Source organism: Planococcus citri, chromosome 4 (assembly GCF_950023065.1).
Source record: "Planococcus citri chromosome 4, ihPlaCitr1.1, whole genome shotgun sequence".
Lineage (NCBI taxonomy): Eukaryota > Metazoa > Arthropoda > Insecta > Hemiptera > Pseudococcidae > Planococcus > Planococcus citri.
Window position 1 is genome coordinate 71,726,775 of NC_088680.1, and position 19,124 is coordinate 71,745,898.

The following is a 19,124-nucleotide window of genomic DNA, read 5'->3' on the forward strand; positions in this document are numbered from 1 at the left end:
ACGCTATGCTGCGCAAACTCCAAAAAATAGACCGCCAACGCGTGTCGAACTATCTGTCTCGTGTGATAATAACCTCCGTCGTCGTCGTCGTCGTCGTCGCCGCATAACTGTGAGTAAAGTACGAGTACATTACATATACGAGTAGGTAGAGGTACTAAGTAATAATAATCACTCGAAATATACGCACTACCTAGTTCACACGCTTTTACTCGTATCAATAAAGCTGACACCGAAGACCGAAGCCGAAGAGCCGGAATGCCGAAGCCACCGAACCTTAAACGACAAGCGCCGCACCTCACACCTCACCTCGTCGCCTCGTCGAGTCTCATCGCTGGCGAAACCTTTGCCTAATTTTCTTCGATAAAACAATGAAATTGACGCGCGTACTCGGAAACTTTGCCAATTAAACGAATATCTTCGAATGTTGTTGGCTGTAAGAGAAAAAATTTCTTTGAGATAGCGAATCTCGCGCTCCGCGAAGCGGCGCCTGGTTGACGATGCTGGTGGAGGGTACGGCAGCCGCCGTCGTCGTCGAGAGCTTGCCAACATCCCTTATTCCCTTTGTACACGCCGCACACCACCGCACCCCACCCATCCGTCGACGGGAACAAACAAATCGAAACTCGCATGTAATTAACCCTTAAATACGTGCTGTTCGCAGCACCGTTTACATACCGAGCAATCTGTAGGCAGAACAGGAACAGGCAGCGTTTAATTTTCTCTCAAAATATGTATAGTTTACCATAACCCATAACCACGTCGCCCGCCCCCGCCCCCGCCCCACCCGTCCAAGCTCGGCAACCATTAAACACCACACTATCGTACTCATACCTACCGAATTGATTACTCGCTTCGACGGTTACAATAATCGAACATCTTCCACATTACAAACCCTATTTAAATTAGCCCATTCGACATTCTTTTCCAACGCGGCCCCGTCCTGTACTAATCCGCAACCCATCAAAAACAACTAAGTACATATCTCAAATGGTGCGCAAATTGGAAAATTTCAATATTAATCTCTACCTGAGTTAGCAACAGATCTAAATCGAAACGCGTGCTCCCGGTTTAAATGGGCGAAATGTCCCTGTCCTTTGATTTTTGAAATTTTGATGAAACAGTGTTGGGTACCGTTGAAAGAGTACCGTTGAAAACAGTGTTGAGACACGAAAACTCAATTTTTGGGCAACCACCCTCCTCCAATGAGGCCATTAGGGGACGTCAAACTTCAAATCTAACTTCATATTCGTGTTCAGCTGGTTCGATTCATATGACAACCATAACCATATTGTCAATAATCTTCTTTCGCCACAAAATTGGGGGAGGAGGTGCCCATGAGCTCAAAATTTCAGATTGAAAAAAAAACACACACACACACACACACAGGAAACATTTAAACATAATGTAATTCAAGATTTGAAAATAAAAGAAAATTTGTGAAAAAACCCGGAAAAATCAACTTATAGGAACCAAATTTCCCATTCGGTACCGCGGACGAGTATACTCGTCCAACTAGTACATGGCCCTTTGTACCAATGACGAGTATACTCGTCCAGGGGTCATTCCATTTCAATTTGACCCATATTTTGACCCCATGTCTTTCGATTTTGTTCAAATTTTTTTCACACGACCTACCCACCCAACTACTTGAAAAAAAACACCAATAATCCCCCCAGCCCTCTCGAGGGCTCTTGGGAGGGTTTCTTTTGCTTTAGCAATTTCCTGAAGTATTCCACTTCAGGGGCTCATAACTTTTCCCCTAGAAAACTTATTGACTCAAAAATTATTTCACAGTTCAAAATGACATCCAAATTTTATTCAATAACGTTCATGTAAAAGTTCATAAAAATTTTATAAAAGTTCAAAGTTGAACTTCCAGTGAAGTGGCGCCCCAAGTGGGAGCTATAATTCAAAATTACGCAAAAAATCACCATAGATGTAATTTTTTATGCTGTTTCGGAATATATTGTTTTCAAAATGGGCACCTACAGGGGGGGGGGGAATTACCCCCCTCAAATTTGGGTCCAAAATTCAAAAAAAAGTATGAGCGTGTAGTATATTACCTGTTATGTTTTCGGAGGTGCTAAACACGAATATGACCTTGTTTTTTTCCCCAAAATTTATATTTTGGAGCTACAAATGCCCCGGAACATAAAGTGTGAGACATTGTTAGACAGGGGGGAGAGTGGAGATTTGGAATCTGTAAAAAAACAAAAATACGTATGTTCTCAAAAACCTGCTATTCACCCCAAAAGTTTCGACCAGAATTTCCATTTTTTCCAACCCTTCTTTCAATGTCCCAAAAAGGGTTGATAGCTTCGGTTTTTCTTCAATGTACCTCAATTTTTGAATTCTTTGAACTTTCGGTTTTTCAATAAGTATAAAATCATCAATTTTGGATGAGCCTATAATTATTTGTGAATTTTTTTCCAAAACCTCCACAAAATATTCAATCAATAGAAAATTCACGCGGTACATATTTAAGGTAAAAAAAAATAAATCGAGAAGGTACTACATGGTTTAAAAAGTAACCCAGACACTTCCTGCAAATATTAGGTACACCGCACAAGTCACCAAAAAATGATCAGAATCGAATGAAATGTTATCAAGATTATTACATACAGCATTCGAAAAACTACAAGCATCAAACACATCAGTCATTGAATATTATCACTAGTTGAGCCAATTTTGAAGGAAAATCTAAAAAAATACTCAAACTATTAAATAAATTACTGAGAATTAAGAAAATTGATTAAATATTGTCTAAATTTAATGGAACTTCGCAAAAATCGCACAAAAAAATTATGAAAATTATTGAAAAATCATCAAAAAATGAAGATAATTTTTTCTTATGCAACATGAAAAATAATTTGACAGACACTGCGAGACTATCGAAATAGAAAAAATTACGAGTGACATTCCAGTTTTGTCGTTCATCTACTATATTTACTTAAGTTAGGTAATAGGTACATCATTTTTATACCACGCACGCTGCGTACAACAATGTTTATTATTTTTATAGAGATGAACGCACGCGCGAATTCTACACAAACGCACGTACCAACATGAATTTATTGTTGATAGTAGCTGCGAAGAAATCAACTTTACGATGCTTTGACCCCTTACAAAAAACAAAAAAAAAAAAAAATTACTAAACGATGCCAGCTTTCGTCAAATAATTTGGCGTCAGGTTCGAAATAAACACGCTGAAAATGTTAATTTACTATTTAGTCCAAGTAGTATTTAGCTCTCCGGATACAAAATTTTTATACACAGCGTGTTCCAAAAATAATGTCGCCGTTATCGTTCAAATCCATTCCTTAGGTCATTCGCATTGTTTCAGAGCGACGAATCAATCGTTTCAAATTCAAAACATATCGAGAATACAATAACGAAAATCGTGCGTTTGTTATGATTATGAAATAGTGATCAACTACTCATCAATATAATCTGTTTTCCGAGTCCCTTATCGTGATTTGAAGGTAAAATGGGCCCAGAAAATTTCCATTCCATTATCAATCAACTTCATTAGGTAAAAAAAAAGAGAAAAAGTTACCACTAACGTAGCTAATCTAATTCATATTCCGAGTATTTTTGGTCTACTTTTCATTCGCTCTTAATTCACTCCCTCCTGTATATTCTGTTCGAGCAGAAATTTACTCATAAGCGACTACGACTTTAGAAACAGTAGAATACGTAATAAATTAAAACTTCTAAATTACAGATAAAATACATGGCCGAGTAAAATAGCTATCTAACTAAGGAACCTAATTCCATTCCTAATAAAACTTTCGCTTCATTAAAATTTCAAATGAAATAACTCTAAACGAATAACTTTATACCGATGTATTTTTGGAAAACACCACCATCGAGCGCCAGTCACCAAAACTCCTTCTTTACAGAAATATAAGCCATTTGTTCCTGGCTCGATAGTTACGAGTATAAATTTCAACGAAAAGATATTCTCGCTCTTTTAAACAAAAGTCAGAAAGTATAATATATGTTGCTAATGAAAAATGCATAGGTATACCTACGTATTTCATCTCGATACGACAACAACTCAATATTTTTCATGTACGATACTTCATGCACCTATTATTTATACTTCGCAAGAAAATATTTCTCGTGCCATAATTTTAGGTACAAATTGAATCGATTTTTTAACGTGAATTGTTTTCTACGTGTGTTACAGATTTTCAGAAACTCGAACGCGAAGCTCGTATTTGCAGAAAGCTACAGCATCCTAATATAGGTAAGTTTCTAGAAAATTGTATCATTTTTCGTATTCTTTTCTCCCTGTTTAGCTCGAAATTCAATTCGATCACGAAATTCAACCACACATTAGTTTTTTTTCTTCATCAAATCCAAAAAAAAAGTCGTGCCAAGGGCTCCCTCAAGTTGGGAAAAAAACTAAAAATTGTGCTCGCATTACCAAATTCTAAACGATGTTGGCTCTCCTGCGAAGGGCCCAAAAGTTGACAAAAATGAAAAAAAGTAGAAAATTAAAGTCTGACATTTCTTAAAAATTTTTCATTTCCGGTCAGAATTCCTTAAAATAATAGCTTTTGTAAGATTAGACCTTCATTTGTCCTTAAAACAATGTTGGTTCTCTTGAATTATTAGTCCGGCATGTGACAATAGGAGTAATCGCACCCCCCCCCGGCCAATCCTCCGGGACAACTTTCTTCTTAAAGGGGATATCCTAAGGAACATTTTAAAGCAAACTTGCCCAAAAAAAAAGTTGGCCTTACTTACAAAATAGCGGGCATTTTGATTGACAGGTCAGCCGAAATCGCAGATTTTGCGTTGTCAACATAGGACTTGCACGAAATTTTTCAAACCTTACAAAGGTAGATCGAAAGATCATGCAAAAATTTATCACCTGTCAAAATTTCAAGTGCTAAAGTGCGTTTTTCGATTTTTGATGAATTTTTGAAAATCCAATTTAGGTCAAAAATGAGGGACAAAATCAAAATTTTGCCAAATTGACCAAGAAAGCAGAAAATTGGGTTATACCCTATTTTCGACATGCCAAATCGATTGGAAACGGTTTCAACCGATTTTGAGCAGTTCTGGAGCCTCCAGCAGATTTTTGAAACTTGAAATTTCCCTAAAATTTCATCAAACTGAGATGGAGAGTCGAAATTCATTCTGCAAACTAATTTCAATACGCTACGAAGTTGACTGCTGGTGGATTTCAAGTCGTTTTGGAGCCTCCAGCAACTTTTTGAACGGTTGTATGGCGTTTTTTTGGAAAATTGAAATTTCCTAAAAGTAGCTGGAAGCTTCAAAACCATTTGAAACCACCGTGTAGTCTGCAAAGTAAATTTCAGCTTGGCAACTTCATTCGATAAATTAATTTGGGAGAATTTCAAGTTTCAAAAATCTACTGGAGGCTCCAGTAATTTTCAAAAAAGTCGCTGGAGGCTCTAAAATGACTTGAACCCACCTGAAGTCGTCTTCAGAGGGTGTTAAAATTGGAGTGTAGAGTAAATTTCAGGTTTCCATCACCATTTGATGACATTTTGTGAAAATCTGAAGTTTCAAAAATCTGCTGGACGCTTCAGGAATTTTCAAAAAGTCGCTGGAGGCTCCAAAGGTATTGAAATTAGTTTTTAGAATAAATTTCAGCTTTACAACTCCAATTTGATGGAATTTTGTGGGAATTTCGAGTTTTAAAAATCTGCTGGAGGCTCCAGAAATGCGCAAAACGGGTTGAAACCGTTTCCAATCGATTTGGCATGTCGAAAATAGGGTATATCCCAAATTTCAGCTTTCTCGGTCAATTTGGTGAAATTTTGATATTTTCCCTCATTTTTGGCCTAAATTGGATTTTCAAAAATTCACCAAGAATCGAAAAACGCACTTTAGCACTTGAAATTTTGACAGGTGATGTATTTTTGTATGATCTTTCGATCTACCTTTGTAAGGTTTGAAAAATTTCGTGCAAGTCCTATGTTGGAAAGCGAAATCTTCGATTTCGGCTAACCTGTCAATCAAAATGGCCGCCATTTTGTAAGTAAGGCCAACTTTTTTTTTGGGCAAGTTTGCTTTAAAATGTTCCTTAGGATGTCCCCTTTAAGAAGAAAGTTGTCCAGGAGGATTGCCGGGGGGGGGTGCAATTACTCCTATTGTCATATGCCGGACTATATAGCCCACCAAAGTTGGATAAAGAAATCCAGAAATTTAAGTCTCAATATTTTTTTTTTTTTGAAAATTTTACATTTATGGTCGAAATCCTTATTTCTTGATAACGCTTTTCTAATAAAAAAATGGACGAAACTCAATCTTCAAATTCATTTTTTCCCTCAATTTTTGAGAACAAGAGAGGAGGCTACCCTGTGCGACTTGACTTTGAGTTTGGATCGTTATATTATCTTCATAAAAACCATTAAACCAACACAACGACTAGGGAGTGAAAGCGGTAAAAAATTCTCAAAAAATTTTTACAATCGTATTAAGTAGGTAAGAATTACCTACACAAATTATTGCTACATGCCACATGGCACGTGAATCGATAACAGGATTACTATCTCCACGTATCAAAAATAATTGGCTTTTGCATGTCAAAATACCCCCAAAATAAAACATGAGAATTTTTTCCCTTCTCATTTGGCGTAACCTTGAATGAGATACTACATAGCTAATATACTAGTACATCGTCAAGTCGATCAGGTAGGTACGCGATTACGCGTACACTAGGTTTGATAACTAATAATTTTCATGCTTTTCGCTAATAACCTCCCCAATGTAAGTTTTTCACGTCAAACTTTTTGTACAATATATACGACTACGAATACGCAACGACTGCCAAACTCTTCACGAAGAGAATGATATCGTTGCGTCGAGCTAGGCGCGAATAAAGATAACAGCGTAGGTAAAAGTTATTCCAAAGTTACGGGATCAATCATTCTGGCAGTTTACTATCAGCCAATTCGTAAAACAGGCGTAAAATTTTCACCTCGTTAAATCAGACAAGACAAAACAACCCCAGCTATCTTTTCTACGCTGGTAATTTTACTTGACAATTGCTTCGGAATAATTTTTTAACGTGGTTTACGAAAGCTTTTGTATCTGTATAGAAAGGTGCCTACAGTACACCTAGCTACACGATTCGTAATTATTTCCAATGTGAACGCTGCCAATTCAAAAAATTAACCAATCACCTCCCGACATGGGAAATTTTCCTCGCAATAGGATCAGATTCTGCAGTACTGAAACTCAATACACATATGTATCTATCTGGCGATGTTTGATATTGATAATTAAATCGCGTTCAAATAGGGGCGAATAATTTGTAAAACTGTTCACGTATTTTACGGCTAAGCTTTGCAGGCTGACTTGTATCGGCTCTCGTTCACAGAGTGGCCGAATGAAAATTAAATTTTACCCGAATACGCAACTCTACTCTAGAATTACGTTGATGAAATTCATATATAATTGTTTTAGAGCTCAGCTCGCATACTTCGTAAAATTCAATAAAAATTTACACGTTTCGCATGTAGTATTGCAAGTTTTGGGATAGAATGGGGTCTATCGAGGGAGAATGGGGATTGGGGATGGATTAGCTGAAATCGGAAAAATTTTCGAACCCAGTGTCCTTTAAGGTACATATATTGATTTTTCATCAAAATTTCATACCTCTTCATCCCTCCCTCCGCAACCCCTTCCACCCCATTCGCTCAAATTGTAAAATCGACTACATATTCGAAGCCAGCGTCCTCAAAAACTATGATTTCGATATGCATATTGGATCAATGTCAAAACTTCATCCTTCCCCTCCACAACTTCACCCCCCTCTGAATTTGACAAAAATAATTAATGACGGATTCAAGTACAAGGACATCGGGAGTTTTAATAGATACAGAAAGTAATATGCGATCATTTAACAACAACAAAAATGGTATGATTATATATTGATTGAATGGCATCCCCTCCCCTCTCCCCTTTGCAAGAGCAAAAGGGATGTAGGAAGTTCCTCTAAATCTTAATTTACTGTTTTCAACGCGTACTATTCAAAAATTAACAATATTAAAACTTCTCTTGGCCATGTTTTGCTGCGTGTGCTTGAAAAACCATGAAATTGACACCAAAATCTTGAAAATATGTCACTTCTCACCCCCTCGCCCCCTCCCCTCTCGGATCTTCTAAGCAAGTGTCATGAGAGGCGCGACCGAAAATCTTGTTCGAAAAAAGGTCAGTCACATAAGTCGAAGGACTGCATTTTTGAAATATTTTCGAGAAAAAAGACAAAATTCTCAGCTGAAAAATCTCACATTTGAGGCACTCCTCCTCCTCGAATCTTGAAAGTAATGAACTTGGCGAGGTTGGATTACACAAAAATAACCCCGAGAATGGCCAGATACCCAAATTTTGAAAAATGAGTTGCCGAACCTCCCTTTTAACATCCCTACGTCTCTCTTATGGGATTTGGTAAATACTCCTAATACTCGAAAAATTCGTTTTGTGGCCCTTCTTAGTCATGCCACATTGCATGCATATCGTCGAAATGTGGTTTGTTTACATGTTTGTACTGGACTAGGTATTATCTAAATAGAAAATAGTGTCTCTGGTTTCAGCTTCAACCGGTTTTTAGCTCGTAAATCAACAGATACTAAACACGTACTATCTTGTCCAGTTCATACACACGTGCGATTAGGACTAAAAACACGATTGAAATTTTACAAACACAAAAAGGGTGTGTTTTTTTTCATAATGATGTAATGAAAAATTTATGGGAATCATAATATCGCGTTATAAACTTTCGTAGATCAATCAAGTACGTACATAAGCATACTACATACATGCGAAACAAAAATAATAAAATACCATCAACTAAGTATAAACGAGCAGACTTTTTTTTTCATTGCTCGAGCTATACTGGGGATTACTCGAATAATTATTCGCATTATTTTTCGGAATTTAGTAACCTTTGATTTGGTACGACTCGAACAAACTTTTGTCATTTTACGAATAGCTATTTAAATACGAACTTTTACGGGCCAAGTAAATGTAACTACGAAGCAGTTAAAAGTTGAAAGTAAATTTTTAGGACTTTTCAAACTCGCAAAATTAAATTCCACTCGGTTATTTGTAGCGCTATTAAAAAAAAAGAATAACAGCGGACTTTTTCAACGTACCGTATGAAATTTCAAAAAGCTCTTTGTTTAGAAGATTAAGTCTTTGACCAGATACATTTTTTTTGAAATGGATTAAAAAATGAAATTTTACTTTTAGAGTTAATTATACTACGACGAACTTATTGCGTAGCTAAGATATCATTTTAATGACATCGCGTGTGTTTGCTTTTGTTTTTTTCAGTCAGACTGCATGACAGCATACAAGAAGAAAACTTTCATTATTTGGTGTTTGATTTGTAAGTTTCACGTTTTGTTTGCTTTATCCGGCTTTATCATTATCATTACTTTACGAACAGCCTCGTAGGAAATTTCGTAATGAAAAATATAGGTTGGCAACATCGAACAGTAACACGTAGTCGCGTGTGATTGATTCAACCACAAACAACACGTTCATACGCCAATCAGACGTGTTTGTTGTTGTCAGCCACTGTGACCAACTCACGTAAATTACAATACGAAATTTCCTTTCGGAGGTGTTTTGTCTGCTCGTGCTCTTAGCTCGTGCTTAATTTGTTTCTGAGCACGCTGTATGGATGGCGATTATCCCAACAGGACTAAAACTACTGTGAGGTTTCTACAGTAGTCAGTATTTATTCAGAACTATACGGTAATACGGATACTGACACCATTGTGGAAACCTTCGTGTAAAAGTTGATACGTACTGACACCAGTCAGTTGAGACATATTTCAGTCCTCTTGGGATATAAGTAATCAAGTATCATATCATGGTAATTCATGCGAATGAGTGGATGTAGTACTTACAGTACACTGGCTGAGATTGATTCTTCGACGTAGTTGGAATCACTCGAACTCCAATATTCGACTCGGTGGGTAGAAATTTTGACGCGGATTACCGAACGAAAACTCGACACGAGCGCTCAAATTCAATCATCTAACAAACACGACGCGAATTCACATTGCATTTTCAAAAACTACATCTTTCTAACATCACATTCGCAAGACATTTTTCTAAATCAAAGAAACGCGAACACTAATTCATTCCTCAATCGAAAAGTAAAACAACGAAACTGCAAACTGAGAAAGCGTGTATCAAAAAGGCGCAACTTGTGCTGCATATGCGCTGTTGCCAGATCGCCGAATTTGGTTTGTTCTTTGTTGGGGGTTGCAAAATTTTTGTTAATCAGTGAAAATGAAAATTGCTGAAAAAATTCTGGTTTCGTGTCATTATTTTTGGTGAAAAATTTTTAATTATGTCTCAGCTGAGCACATTTTGTGAAAGTAATTGTTTATCTGAGCATAAATTTCTTCTTTTCTTCAAATCGCTGATGAATTAGATGATTTTCAAAAAATGTAGTGATGAAAAATTTTTTGACGGAAGTTTTTCAGTTTTTGTCTTGGCAACAATGATCGCTTTAAAAAAATATAAAGCTCTTTAATACAAGTATGGAAATAGAGTATGCTCTTAAGAAAGTCATAGCATTTTACGTATGTGTTGCGTACTGCGCATGGCAGGTTGGTGTCGTCACGCGGTGGAGGTGGGTGGAGCAAACAATGGGGTGCAACGTTGTACGTGAACAGCTGATTTGATGCTTGCTCGCGCACTGCGCAGTACGTAAAACTTACGTAAAATCCTATGACTTTCTTAAGAGTATAATCTATTTCCATACTTGTATTAAAGAGCTTTAAAAAAATAAGAAGTGTTTTTTTGTTTTTTTTTTCCTGGTGGAATTTTGATTAGAAGAATGACGACTTGATAAGTGAAAAGTAATTAATTAAGACCAAATTTATTCAAATTTTATGTTTCTCTTGATTCAAAAACAAAAAGAAGAGAATACTAAATGGTAGCGAAATGAAAATAACTTGTCCGGCGATGATGAAAACGAAATTAAGTGAAATGAAAGTGAAGTATACCTGCTCGTTTTGTCAAATTATCACTCATCAGATTAAAATTTCAAATCTCTAATTTGAATTTTGAAATGCAAAATTGAACGGTGTGTCATCATAATTTGTACATTGTACAAGCTGAATGTGATCCAATATTCCGGTGAACTGATAGTGATAGTATTGCAATATTACGATAATTAGTATAATTTATGACTTATGTTATTGATAGTTTTGAAAAACACTACGAAGATCCTACAGTTTCACTTTCAGTGATAACATTCAGTAGGCATCGAGTTTTTTTTGTAATCCTTTTAATCAATTTATTTTCATTTCTTACAGAGTCACCGGAGGAGAATTGTTTGAAGATATCGTAGCTAGAGAATTTTATAGTGAGGCAGATGCCTCCCATTGCATACAGCAAATTCTCGAAAGTGTAAATCACTGTCATCACAACGGAGTAGTACACAGAGACTTGAAAGTAAGCTCATCAGTCATCCCTCTTTCTGTACCAATTCATGTAAGCTAATGTGTTGTAATGGGTACCTAGACCTACAACAACACTCTATCGCTAGTGTTGCGAAAGCGTTCGAAAAAACCTAGAAATAACTAACTAAACTTTCGAAAGATTCATATCTTTATCTACACGCATCCTATAGCCAAATATTTAGAGGAAAATTAGCCGACATTGGTGAAAAATTGATAAATTCATTGGAGAAAAATAAACCAGGAAGTATAGTTGGCAAATTCTTTCGGGAGTATCGTCATTACTACGCGAACGTAGCTTATTTTCGTGCGACGTTACATTATTAATGAGTTCGTTGACGAATTAGGAAAAAGTAAAGGTATCGTTTAGATGACTGAACGTCCTTGACGTGAGAATGTGCCAAGAACGGATTCACTTTTCAAATTATCTAGTCATCATTTTGCTTTCAGTAGGTCTAGGTACATCTTTAACGAGACGTTATTTTTAAAAATCAATTTTCTATCGCAAGCGCGCGCTTATGTATTTTTTTCTTAAATCGAAAACAAAAAGTATGGAAAATGAGTACTATACTATATAGGTATATACGAACATAGTCGTTCTACTTATAAAATGTTATAAGTTGGCGTAAAAATTTACTTGGCAAAATTCAAACAACAAAATATAATAACGAGCTTTGTGAAGAAAAACGTGCGATAAGTTTCTCGTGAAAATTGAAAAGCTTCATTTTGTATAAAACATTGAATTTGTATTTCTCATATTAGGTACGTTTGTTTCTTTTGTTATTACACTTCAACTTTGTACCTTTTAAAACCCCTTACAACTGCTAGAAAATGCATTATGTTGTAGAAAAATTCAATCGCTTTTTTTTTACTCGAAGCATTTTCTTTTTTCAGCCTGAAAATTTATTGCTAGCGAGTAAAGCTAAGGGCGCCGCAGTTAAATTAGCCGATTTTGGTCTCGCTATCGAAGTACAGAATGAACAGCAAGCGTGGTTTGGTAATTATTTCGAAGCCGAGTTATTTTTATTATGTATAGCATAGCTAATCGTTCAGAAAAAAATTACATTTCGATAATGTTTCGCAGGTTTTGCTGGCACTCCTGGTTACCTTTCGCCTGAAGTTTTAAAAAAAGAACCTTATGGAAAACCCGTAGATATTTGGGCATGTGGTGAGTTTCGATTGGTGTGTACGATTTTACGATAGAACCATCGCCACTTTATTCTCATTAATCGAATTTTTCTCGTCTCGTTTGTTTTTTTGTTTTTTTTTTAGGTGTAATTTTATACATTTTACTAGTTGGTTACCCGCCATTTTGGGATGAAGATCAGCATAGACTTTATGCTCAAATCAAAGCTGGCGCTTATGATGTAAGAGTTTCCTATTTCCGTATGCGAGCAATTTTTCTCCGCGATAACAGTTTAATTCTTGCGTACCTTCCTATTTGTATCTTTTTTCATCCTTCTCGCTTCAATTTTTCTGTACTCGTATTATTTTTATCGTACGAAAGTTTTCACGAATTAATTCGGCGCATTAATTTCGCAGTATCCTTCACCAGAATGGGATACCGTTACGCCAGAAGCGAAAAATTTAATCAATCAAATGTTAACCGTTAATCCATCGAAACGTATTACCGCATTCGAAGCTTTAAAACACCCATGGATCTGCGTAATTATTTTCATCTGTCAAAAAGTCAACATTTTCTCATTCGGTTTCGTTTCTAATTCTTTTTTTTTTATTATTATTTCAGCAACGTGAACGTGTTGCATCTGTCGTTCACAGACAAGAGACAGTGGATTGCTTGAAGAAATTCAACGCTAGGCGTAAATTAAAGGTGAGGTAAAGATGTGGTTGTTTGCAAAGTAGCAAAAAAATTAACCTAACGCGTGAGTTGGTAGGTTATCTTGAAGGTCATTCTATAAGGCGTTAGATTATCAATCTCTAGCTGTATATTTGTATTATTTGCTGATCAGCCATCAGCGCTGATGAAATTTCGTGCTTTTTGCCTCTTCGTTGCGAGTTCTTCTTGATTAGGTCCAGTGATTTAGCTATTTTGAAAATATCGAATCACGAATGGCTATTCAGAGTTTCATTCGTGTACTGATAGTTTTACATCCAGCTCTGTTCGATGGATTTCTTTTCACACTAGGTATATTTTTCTACTCGTAACGAAATAATACGGGTGTTATTTTCAATCCGCAATAACTATCCGATGGTTTCTCAACGGGTACCTATATTAATGAAAAATTCATCTCCGATGATTGGGTAGTTTTACGTACATTCGAGTGTTAGTACGACACGACGAATCGATACAGCTTACTCGATGATTATACGCTGTGTCTAATTTAATAGACGAGTCCTTATATTGACAGTAATTACGTTTGAACGGATAAAGATAACAAAATTATTTCGACAGCGGTTTGCAAATTCGTACGAGTGCTTTCGAATTTCGATGTCGAAACGTCGACCTTTATCGACAGGGTGACTAATAAATAAAGAATCAGCTTTTTTCGAGAAATCCAAACAAAAGGTAAACTAGTTCTATTGTTCGTTAATCATTTTAAAATGCTTTAGGAACGAGTCGAGGGTTTCCCAAACCGGTTCTCATGATTCGCTAGCAGACAAAAATCGGGCTATTCTCGCTTCCGAATTTAAAAATCGTATTTTTCGTAATTCGTACGATGAAATTGTTCGCCTATCAAAAATAAAAATTGATCATCTCCTATTTCCTAGTAAAAAATAAAGTATTTCTTACGCAATAAAGGTTGATAGGTACAGATAAAGGGGTGTCGTATGCATCACGAATTTACGCCATAAAAATGTTCATTTCATCGAGTGTTTTTCGAAGGTGAAGTTGTGTCTGTGTGTATACGTTTCGTGCTATCACGTACCTTTGCAACATCGGTAACCGAGTAATATAGAAAAATTTTAAATTTCAACCACGATGAATGGTTCGTAGCTTTGTACGTAGTCGTAAACGTAAACGTATACGCGTATTATGTACCTACATTTTATTCGAGAGGTATCATCGTATTGTACTCGTACGTTGTTTATGCGCTGCGATTGATGTTTCCAAGGCAATTGTTTAACGTGCTCTTCTTTAATTACAGGGCGCTATTTTGACAACGATGTTAGCAACGAGAAATTTCTCCAGTAAGTATGATGTACCTGGTAAGTATCTCTGGAAAGCCAATTTTTGTTCAATCTCTAGATTTTTGACGACGAGTTTGTAGGTAGAACAGCTTTGTTACCTATGTAGTTTGAATTGATTTGGAAAAAAAAAGAAATTAATTTTTCGAAATATGTAAGAAATCTTGAAAAAGATTTTCTATACTGCAAAATTATTGTATGTGATTTGAATTGAAAAAAAAAAATGAATTGAATAGTAGAATTCGACAAAAAATTGTGTAGTTTGTTGGCTAGTTTGAACACTTTACCAGTTGTACAAATCCCACTGTTTAAAAATTAAAATAAGTCCTTTCATACGGTTTACCATATAAAAGTATTGTTTATTCAGGTCGTAGCATAATGACGAAAAAAGGTGATGGATCTCACGTTAAAGAGTCTACAGACAGCAGTAACACCACGTTAGATGATGATGATGTTAAAGGTTAATATATTACCTTGTTCTTTTTTGTTTTTTTCTTTTTCTTTCTTAACCACTTACGCTTTATTTCATTTTGACGGCCTGGCACGATTTCATCGCAAAGATCTCTGTGGAAAATAACCGAGTAACCCGTGTACTAGTATATAGGGATAATCTCGAGTTCTCATCAACTGGAACTTACCTATCAGTACGTTTTAGAGTGCGATGATGGAAGAAAATTATTATCGAATAAAAAAAATTCATACCTCTATTTAGTCCATATTTAGCGTACTTTGTACTTTTCTTATACACATTACCATCATCGTATTTTACCTACCAACGTAAAAAGGGTATCAATTTGATGAGGTGTTTTTTTGTTAAACGTTGTTGTGGTTGTACATACGAGTACCTACCTGTGTAGAAAAATGAAATATGGAAAATTAGTTCGGTTCTCCTTTTTACCGTCATTTTTCATATACCTACCCGAAACATCAAAGCTTTAGATTATTTGAAAGATTTAGTAGCGTATGCTTCTATTATCGCTGTAGCCTTTGGTGTTTATTATATTCTGTAATAGAGGTATTATAACATAACCGTGTTACGTTCATTAAGCTGTATTAACGCAGTAAAACCACATTTTAACGTCCTGCTTCTGACACATTCCTAGAACCTATATCTCGTTACGAATTCTCCATTTCTCCTTTGAAACCGCAAACTTTTTTTTTCGCGTTTAATTCCACTATATACTTACACCATCCGATCCGCCATCGTGAATGATTTTACGTTGTACTTAATGACTTGACTTATGATTTTCGAAATTCGTCGTTGAACCCAACACCCGTATTTATGGTAAAACGCAAACACTATCCTGATGTTTTTTTTTCTGCCTCGAATCTCGATGTTTTATTAGCCATATTCTACTAAACTCAGATTAATTCGATACAGAGAATTTTAATGTTATCGCGATTAACAATTTATCAACGTCATTGTATCATTTATTTTAAGTTGATTTTTTTGTTTTGTTTTGGTTTTGTTTTTTTTTTGTTTTTGTTTTTGAGAAACTAATTTTTATTGTTTTATTATTTTTTCTTGCCAATATAACGTTCAAAAATAATTTTGCGTTTTTTTTCCTTTTTCCCACCAGATACCTAGTTATCTAACCTTTATTTAATTTCGTTTTTCCCGGGTTTTCGTTTTCTTCGAAAGTTATTATGAGGTTTTACTGTATTTTATTCACTACCTATATATCTATCTACTCGTAACTATACACGAGGCCATGCCGTAGTAAATTAGATGTCCGTTTTTAATTAAAGACGCGGATGAAAAACGCGAAATGATTTTTCGTGGTAACCGAATGAACCTCTAAGATGAAGGAAAATTACCTTCTGTTTCGATTAATTTACTCGGTTCTTTTTCTTTCTCATCTCAGCCATCTCAGCCGTTTTGCTACTACTCGTATATTTGAAATATGCGAACGTTTTAGCGCGCAATTTATTCGAATTATTTTTCAATTATTTCATTTGTTTAGGAAGCCTCTTATGTAGGTATCACGTTTACACAATTTTTCTTATTTTCTACCATACCTACCTAGATAGGTACACACGGTGCACGGTGCTGTTTTTTCTTCTATCAACGAATGAATTCTGCGTTCTGCGTTGGCTTACGATTTATTATTATTATACTCGCTTAATTAATTATTTCGAAATGAATTACCGAAGGTTAAAAGTTATTTAAGCGGGTAGATAGATACGGCGCTGCGCTTTAATTTAACGAACGAAAAGCTCTAATGAAATGAAGCTGAAGCTGCAATTATGAAAAAAATTTCCCATGTCAGACGTTGACGTTCTTATTTTTTTTAAATTTAAAAAGCCTTTTTGAAAAATGGTTCGAGTGAAGTTGAAAAGTCGAGAACTTCGAAATGTATCTCTCGCTAGAATCTTAATCGTTCCTGAACAAAAACACCGAGTTTTGATTTTTTAGTTTTCAACTTTTTTTTTAAAAGTGAAAATGTAATTTTAAAATTTAAAATTTTACGGTTTTGGAGTTATCAGTGATCATAGAGCGCAGAATCGCTTACCTACGTTCTTCGAAATACTCCTATTTCGAAAGTTCGTCTTCTTTACTCAGAAAAAATGAAATACCTATACGTTAGTGAAAATTCCTGACCACCTCAAACAACGTCCATACCTAGATAGTTTCTCTGAAGAAATGAAGATGAAATTTATAAAAATTCATTCGTTTTGGTTAGGGTAAAGTGGCCAGTAGTTGAACAGATTTTTGATACTTTTTGATAAAAAACAATCTATGGCTCAAGTTGATATTTTTTTGAAAACTTTGGTAAGTACATCTAAAAGAACACAGTTTTCCTTACATTTTGATTTGTGTTTCACATTCGTAAGTGGATTTTTGAGATTTTTATGATCATTTCAAAAAGTGTCCAAAAAACCCCAGTAATTGACACGACATTCCAATAATTGACACCCCAGTAGTTGACAAAGTATTTTACAATTTTCATCCAAAAATTTTCAACATTTTGAGGTTGTTATTATACCATTTGAAAGCTAATGCGATACACTTTCTTTCTAACTGCTTTTGATTGAATCAGAATCACATTTTCAAGAATGTGAAAAATTCCAATAATTTACGCCATATAAATAGATGTCATTTCTAATTCACTTTACAGCACTTATAGCTTCTTGAATATTCATCTCGTACTTTAATCAGACTATTTTGAATAAATCGGTAAAATAATGGTGAAAAAACATTAGAAAATACATCTTTTTATATGGTGTCAATTATTGGAATTTTTCATTTTTTAGCGCCTGTAATTGACACCCGGCTTATCGAGCATGAAAATGACGTGATTATGAATCAATCAAAAGTAGTTAGAAAGAAAGTGTATCTCATTAGCTTTCAAATGGTATAATAACCATCTCAAAATGTTCAAAATTGTTGGATATAGAAAAATAATTGTAAAACACTTACCATTAAAATTCAGCAAAAAAAATTCGCAAAATTTTCGTGGTGAAAATAAAAGTTGATAAAACGCAAAAAGTATGACTGATAATCATCACCTAACTCACGGCCAATAATAAGCGAGGTATGAATTAATTTTTAGTGCAATCAGTGTTTTCAATAATCACACAGGGACACCAAAATGGCGATTTTTGTGACGTAAGTGTCAACTACTGGATCATGTCAACTACTGGTGACTTTACCCTACGTTCATCTCCTAATCATCGCATTCGCAACGCTAAATTTTCCACTACTCAACTGATAACAGATCAAGACCACACAGCTCCGGCGTCAAATGTGATCAAAAGAATAAAATCTGCAGAAATTATATATGCACTTTTGAAGCACTAGCAAACTGCTTAGGTATTCTAGATTCAGTATTCGCTATTTGATCCTCTTCAGTCTATTTTGTAGAGGGGGCTAAATTGAGCTACCGTACCGATAGGTCTACGTACACGTAACAAGACAGACGAGAACACGGTTTGCATCGTTCAAAATTGCAAAATGCTGAAGGAGCTTCAAAGTTGGGCACTTGGCGCACTTTCTGCCGCATAAAATTGCAACATTTTTCATGCTGAAGTGTTTTATCGCTTGCGAAAACTCTTTTTGTTGTGACGTAGAATGAGCTTTTTTCTCACCTATCATCACTTTAAGCATAGAAATTGTAAAAACACACTCGAAACAAAGCGAATGTGTGTGAGAAAATGAAAAATTAAACGTTATTTCAACTTTTTTAGCTCGTAAACAAGAAATTATTAAGATGACTGAGCAATTAATCGACTCCATAAATACCGGCGATTACGAAGCATACACGTGAGTCGTTTTATTTGTATTTTTATTGCCGTTATAAGTTGTGTACTGCGACCTACTCAACATTTAGTTATATTTGTGGAGGTTACAGAATATGATAAACCAATAGCTGTAATGTTTATTTTCTTTTTTGCGTAGGAAAATCTGTGATCCTCATTTGACAGCGTTCGAACCGGAAGCATTAGGAAATTTAGTCGAAGGAATGGAATTCCATAAATTTTATTTCGATCACGGTAATCAATCTATAG

General features: G+C 35.4%; 1 protein-coding gene and 1 long non-coding RNA gene across 3 annotated transcripts in view; one reads left to right on the forward strand and one right to left on the reverse strand.

The window, feature by feature from the left end:
• The window catches only part of LOC135842648 (uncharacterized), a 102,082-nt gene extending 91,880 nt beyond the window's left edge, over positions 1-10,202 (reverse strand). Inside the window, exon 1 of the long non-coding RNA XR_010558164.1 lies at positions 9,903-10,202. This is a non-coding gene — a long non-coding RNA (uncharacterized LOC135842648). The remainder of the gene's footprint in view (positions 1-9,902) is intronic.
• The window catches only part of CaMKII (Calcium/calmodulin-dependent protein kinase II), a 69,560-nt gene that overhangs the window by 47,285 nt on the left and 3,151 nt on the right, over positions 1-19,124 (forward strand). Inside the window, exons 4-15 of one of the 2 annotated variants that reach the window (XM_065360195.1) lie at positions 4,193-4,252; positions 9,322-9,376; positions 11,325-11,463; positions 12,363-12,465; positions 12,553-12,636; positions 12,741-12,835; positions 13,011-13,133; positions 13,216-13,299; positions 14,576-14,636; positions 14,983-15,075; positions 18,804-18,879; positions 19,015-19,109. In XM_065360195.1, coding sequence (XP_065216267.1) covers positions 4,193-4,252; positions 9,322-9,376; positions 11,325-11,463; positions 12,363-12,465; positions 12,553-12,636; positions 12,741-12,835; positions 13,011-13,133; positions 13,216-13,299; positions 14,576-14,636; positions 14,983-15,075; positions 18,804-18,879; positions 19,015-19,109 — 1,068 coding nt within the window. The remainder of the gene's footprint in view (positions 1-4,192; positions 4,253-9,321; positions 9,377-11,324; positions 11,464-12,362; positions 12,466-12,552; positions 12,637-12,740; positions 12,836-13,010; positions 13,134-13,215; positions 13,300-14,575; positions 14,637-14,982; positions 15,076-18,803; positions 18,880-19,014; positions 19,110-19,124) is intronic. The other variant, XM_065360196.1, reaches the window with a different exon arrangement.